A 6,000-nucleotide genomic window follows, 5' to 3' on the forward strand; every position below is an offset into this window, starting at 1 on the left:
GTAAAGCAGTGTAACTACTACTGCCACGCAGGGGGAAAAAAGATGAAGCACAGAAAAACCTTAAAAGACCTTTTCCAAAGTTACTAGGAGCTTGACAAAACAAGACCTGGTGAATGCCAGTTGAATGCTCCAGTCACTGGGCCACCGTTGCTCCACAGAGTCATTCGTACAAACACCACCAAGTAAGACAACTGAACACTGAGGATGCTTTTACTGCAGCACCCCCATGCTATCAGAAACCTGGCAAAGGAATAGTTCCCTTGTCTTGCAGCTTCCCAGACAAGTCTTGAAGCCTACCTCTACTGACAACCACTCTGTAAAAACCAAAATACAAAAGTAAATTCTTTCTCTTGCCAGCAAGCAGCTCTGATGCAGAGGTCAATTAATTGGTTGAGTGACTGACAGACACTTGTGGATCCCAAACAATGTTCTCTAGACAGCACTCACCATCTTCTGTGTGGGACTTTGCCACCAAGACTGCCAAAGGGTTCTCTAGTACTTCCACAGGCGTTGGTGCAAACTTGTGTTCTGTTCTTAAGTTATGTTTTGTAACTATTACCTAGAGACCCGACAAATCTGAGCATGTTCCTCACTACTTGCTTGAGCAGTGAAGTTTCACTGTTAGTTATCCATCCAGCCTTCTTTTAGTGCCAATTCTGTGGATATGTGTTTGGTAAAGAAGTTACCAGGAACTGTGCCCCAGGCAAGAAAAAGCCAGACAGTGTCACTTATACTGGGAGAAACAACTGATCAGGTGGAATGAAGCTGTTATTAGACAGCTTCCAACCACGTTGGGCTTGGCCACGCAGGTCACACAAATTATGCCTGCAGCTAGATTTGTTGAAAAAAGGCACTTTATTTTTGTCCCAGGTCCTGAGGCAGGTTTACCAAAAGATCACATAGGTCTTGGAAAGGAAAATATACATATAGCATTTTAATATACTGTTTTGAATAATATTCACAACAGTGATTCCATACACTAGTGGAAATCCTGCCAACAGCACAGCCAAGCTCTGGCAAAAGCAAATATACATTCTCTACCACTGGTACTACCTACAAAAGACAGGGTAAGAGAATTTAGTATTTCAGTGAAAATGAAGATAAAACAATAAATGCAGGCTATAACAGCTTAAATTATGTGTATTTGTAGTCTGATTATCCATACCACTCAAGAAAAACCTAACTTACTGGGTAAACCACAAGTAACTGACTATTCCCCTCTTCTCAAATCTTAACAAGCTCAGCAGTGCTTATGGTATTAGAACAGGAGCAAAAATTCCTCCTCATCCCTGAAGGATGACAGCAGCAAGCATGGATCACAAGAATGGAGTAAGCAACTGCCATTTATGCACTGCTGTTTCACAGCGTACAATCACAATTCATTTCTAATGTTAAGTGATGTTCATGCATCACTGACAGAAATGTTAACTGGCTTCTAGATGTAGTAGCAAATTCTGCTTTTTGTCATCCACCTGAAGTAAATAAGATTGGACAAGGGTGTAAGGGCAGAAAATTATTGCAAAGGAATTGTAGAACTGGCATAGCAGGCATGATTTGGCCTGCAGAGTCTTAATTACACTTGATACTCAAAGAAAGAGAAACACCTTTTCCTCACCTCAATACTGGCTTGAATTGGCAAACAAAAGATTCTCTTTAAACTTACCGCATTGGTACAGAAGTTAGTAACAAGTGGTACCATGGGATTCTACACTTTCAAGGCCTAAAACAATCAACAAGCACCGATCAGCCACAGATCAAACCATTATCAAGAGGCTGGTAACAGAGCGCAGAGGCAGGGAACAAGAACCCAGCAGTCCTGTAATAAGGGCCCACAAAGGAACCTATGCAAAAGGTAACTGTACAAAACGTATATAAACACCTCCTAGCCAGACTACCAGAAGGAGCTGTGGTTTCTCAGCAAGATGCTGCTCATTTATATTCTTTAAACGTGAGATTCTCAACCAGAAGTTCACTGGCAAATGACTGACGGTGCACAGCACTATATTTGTTTTGTATAGATTTTGTTCTCCAGATTGATTAAGATAGCAAAGTTCACAACTGCCCACAGACCAGCAGAAACTGGGTGCAAGTATTCTAATTAGCAGCTATTTTGGAACCTTCTCAGAAGCTCCCCATGCAGCGAACTGAACTTAGAAAGGCAGAAAGTTATGTCCCTCTCTGAACCTACCGAACTGCAGCGTGGGACAGAATGAGGTTCCTCCTGCTGTCTTTTTTTCTACATCTTCTCCAAACAGCTGCGGTATCAGACTTGGTTGCTGCTCACAACTTCTCCAAACAACAGCAAATACAGTAGCAATTATCTTGCAAATTCCACTGTTAACCGCTGGACTGCAAGGATGATTTCTAAACATCATTTGCTTTCCCCAGAGAGTGAGGGAGAACTACTGATAAAAAGTCAGGAGCAGAACTGCAGCGACCTGTACAGTGACAGACAGTATTGCTTCAACTCACATTAGCAATGAGCCCATCTTCTAGCAGATAACTGCTAGAAATGCATTCTATCTAAACTGAAGTTTAGATTCTGGTTCAGTGACTTCTACCCCCTCAGGGAAAAAAAATTCAAGGTCTAGCCTTTCCAGGATCTAGTGAGGGTTTTTGTTTTTTTAACATGATGTGCATATTAGAACATGTGCATATCTAAAGTGAGATGGAGCTGCCTGGTTCAAGGAACATTTCACCTCTGGTTTCGAGACTAAATCTAGGTCATGACAGCTGTCAGCAAACGCGGGCGCCCTTCTTTAGAGAAATTTAGGAGCCACAGTATAAGTGCATCCAACACACAAAAGAAAATTCAGCAGTTCTAGCAGGGAGGATAAGGATCAAATAGACATGGTCTGTGCAGGTGAGAAGCACTATCTTTTGGCAGACTGTTATCCTTCTGGAACACTAGATTGTTTTAATTTTGAAAGAGAAATAAAAAGTAATTAAATAATATTTCTGATACACAACACAACGAAGAAGAAAGACTGCTAGATGAGAGTTGTGCATTCAGAACCTTTTGCCAGCACTCTTCTTTATGTAATTACATAGGTACACATATCTCTCAAGCGAGAGAGGCTGTCAAGAGTAGTTTTTGTACATAGTCCAAGTTAGTTTAAATCAAACCACAATTCTCCTTCTTTTTTTTTTTTTGTCTGGGATAAGATGTTTATCTTTTCTAATGGCTCACCCACAAAGCTAACGTGTGGGGATGCGCCATGAAATTATGCTTGGAACACACATCATGCATGCCCAATACTCATTTCAGAGTGCGATAATTATTAAGGACCGTCAGTATAAACAGGCACATAAACACATCCAAGGACAAAACCAAAACAGAGTTTCTTTCGCCCTCAAGACACCTGTTCAAAAAAGTTAAAAGAAAAATAAACTGAGGCGTTATCCAATCTTGGATTAGGAATCAATGGCACAGACTGTCCCTGTCCTCTGCGCTCGGAGCAGTCGCCGGACACATCGCTGGGACAAGCCATCTGCGATAGCTGCCAGCCTGAATGCAAGAGCCACCAGAGAAACCGAGAAGTTCAGACCGTCAAGAAGTGGTGAAAAATGGGCGACTCGTGTAACGAAGCAGTCCTGCAGCCGCCTCTGCTGCTGCCTACAAGCGGCGAGAGGTCCCAAGTCAGCAATTAACGCCTGGAGGTGGGGGAAAGGACGCCCGGCAGCTTCGCAGACCCGTCCGGGCCGGCGGGCGGGGAGAGGGGCTGTGGCCGGGCAGCCCCGGCGGGAGGCGGGAGACGCGCCTCTCCCTCAGCCCGCCGCCAGCCGGACACAAAGCCCGGCGGCCTGCGGCGGCCCCACATCCCGCTGCCCCTTCCCCCCCGCCCCGGGAAGGGGGCCGGGCGTACCGCGGGGCGGAAGGCGAGCGGGAGGCACCCGGCCCCAAGGCGGGCCGTGCCCTTGGGCCGCCGGGGCGCGGGGGGTCCCCAGACCGCCCCCGTCGGGACGGACACCCGCCCCCCCCCCGTCCCCCTTTTCCTTCCCCTCCCGGCCCGGGGCCGCGCTGCCCGTTCTCACCCATCTGCTCCCGCAGCCCCTTCAAGGAGGAGGAGGAAGAGGAGGAAGAGCAGGAGGGGGGGGCCGCGCCGCCACCGCCGCCCTCCGCCATCTTCAGCGCCGGGACGCGCGACTGCCGGCCGGGCAGAAGGGGGACGCGGGAGCGCAGTGCGCAGGCTCCGCGCCGCCCGGCAGCGCGGCCGCGGGGGAGGGCAGGGCCGCGCCGCACCGCCCGCCCGGCGCCGGCCCCTCGCAGCCCCCGCTCGGCCCGGCCGCTCGCCGGGGCCGGGCGGGGTTTGCCGCCCCGGGGCGTAGCGAGGCCCGGGGCTGTCCCCCGGCTCCGGCGGGGTCGCGGGCCTCAAGCGGCCGTGGCGGGAAAGGCGCTTTCTCCCCCTTGCTCCGTCCCGCCCGGAGCCCGCCTGCGGCGGTGGGTGGTGAACACCCGCGGAAAGGCGCGACGAAGCGGCTAGAAACGGCCGCTCCACGCGAGCCGTCGTGATCCCCCGTGGGGCAGGCCCTGGGGGGGAGCCCGGCACCCCAGGCCGCCTCAGAGCAGGACACGGCCTGTGCGCACGGCAGCAAGGCCAGCGCTGCAGCTGCCCCACGGGTCATTAACTCATGGCCCCCAACAACTGCCAGCGCCGTCCCGCCATGAGCCGTGATGAATTGCCTGCTGATGGGGAGCTCTGAGACACACACCTCTGGGCCAGCTGCCTGCGGCAACCAGCCGCTATAAACAGTCCATCTGTCAACTCCTGTTCCCAACAAATTGGCTCAAGCAAAGGGGAAGCAGGCTCGATTTTCACATGGTCCATCAAGTTTTCATCTCAACTTGGATGGGTGGGAGTTGGAGACGGTTCGGCGCAGTTACCCTGCCGTAGCAAATGCAGCCTTGGCCTGAAGCTGTGGAAAATGCACACACCTGGACGAGCTCGCAAGGGTTGTGGCTGCTGATGCTGCTGGGTGCTGCCGACAATTTGCTAGGCTTGGGTGACCCATGGTCTAAAGGTGAAGTGCATCCCATGTTCAGTGGTCCTATGGAAATTTAGGTTCACCGGATTCAAAAAGAAGAAGCAATCACAAACCAGAGTTGGGTTGCACCCACTGCATAACTGAGAGCTCACTGGCTTGCGACTGGGATGGGAGTTGAGTCCTGTGTCTCAAGTACCCCTGATTTTGTACGTGTTTCCAAGAGCAGGATAAGGGTGAAGTGGTCCGGCCAGTCAGAATAAAAATCACTGAAACCCCATTGAATGAATTCCCAGATGTTGTTCTACGTTAACTTGAATTTGTCACTTAGTTGTTATTTTGCTGCCTGGTTTGTTATCAGTGAATTCTGGAAAAGTCTTCTCATTTTGCTTCTGGGTTTATGCTCTGGGAAGAGTAAGAATAAAACAGTATCCATGGCCATGTTAAAGGGTAGGCTCTTTGGGCCCTGTGCAGAAAACGCCCTTTGAAATCATAAACAGAAAGTTTACCTGTCTGTGGGCTAAAGAATTATCCCATAAATGGGAAGAATGAATAAAAAGTAGCACTAAGATCATGTAGTGTTTCAAGAGAGTAAAAAGGAACCTTACAAAAATTCAGAGCAGGGCTCCATTTTAACTTGAATATTCAGACCACAGACTTGCCCTCTTCTCTGATTGTTGTTTGTTATATTGGCTTTCCCCACTTTAGCACGTGTGTACAGATAATCTTTTGACTCTTGTTTCCTCTCAGTGTTAATAGAATGTCTATTATTATTATTTAAAACAAAAGGGCAGCTAAAGGGGAAAAAGCCCTCAACGTTCGGTGCCAAATTTCCCAAGTTTTTGTTTATAATATGTAGTAATAACACCTTGCCACTTAGCAATCTCAATGTGCTTTATACACATGCTGAAATTAAATTTCACCATTCCAGTGAGAGACATTCAGATGTTATCCTCATTTTACAGATGAGAAAACTGAGTCACTGAAATCAAAGTCTCTGGTTATGTCATGAACAAA

At 48.6% G+C, this 6,000-nt stretch overlaps 1 protein-coding gene across 2 annotated transcripts in view; it reads right to left on the reverse strand.

The window, feature by feature from the left end:
- The window catches only part of MAP7D3 (MAP7 domain containing 3), a 46,742-nt gene extending 42,537 nt beyond the window's left edge, over positions 1 to 4,205 (reverse strand). The window contains exon 1 of one of the 2 annotated variants that reach the window (XM_074834721.1): positions 4,036 to 4,205. In XM_074834721.1, coding sequence (XP_074690822.1) covers positions 4,036 to 4,126 — 91 coding nt within the window. In that variant the 5' untranslated portion in view covers positions 4,127 to 4,205. The remainder of the gene's footprint in view (positions 1 to 4,035) is intronic. The other variant, XM_074834722.1, reaches the window with a different exon arrangement.
- Positions 4,206 to 6,000: the final 1,795 nt, after the last annotated feature.

Source organism: Strix aluco, chromosome 10 (genome assembly GCF_031877795.1).
Source record: "Strix aluco isolate bStrAlu1 chromosome 10, bStrAlu1.hap1, whole genome shotgun sequence".
NCBI lineage: Eukaryota > Metazoa > Chordata > Aves > Strigiformes > Strigidae > Strix > Strix aluco.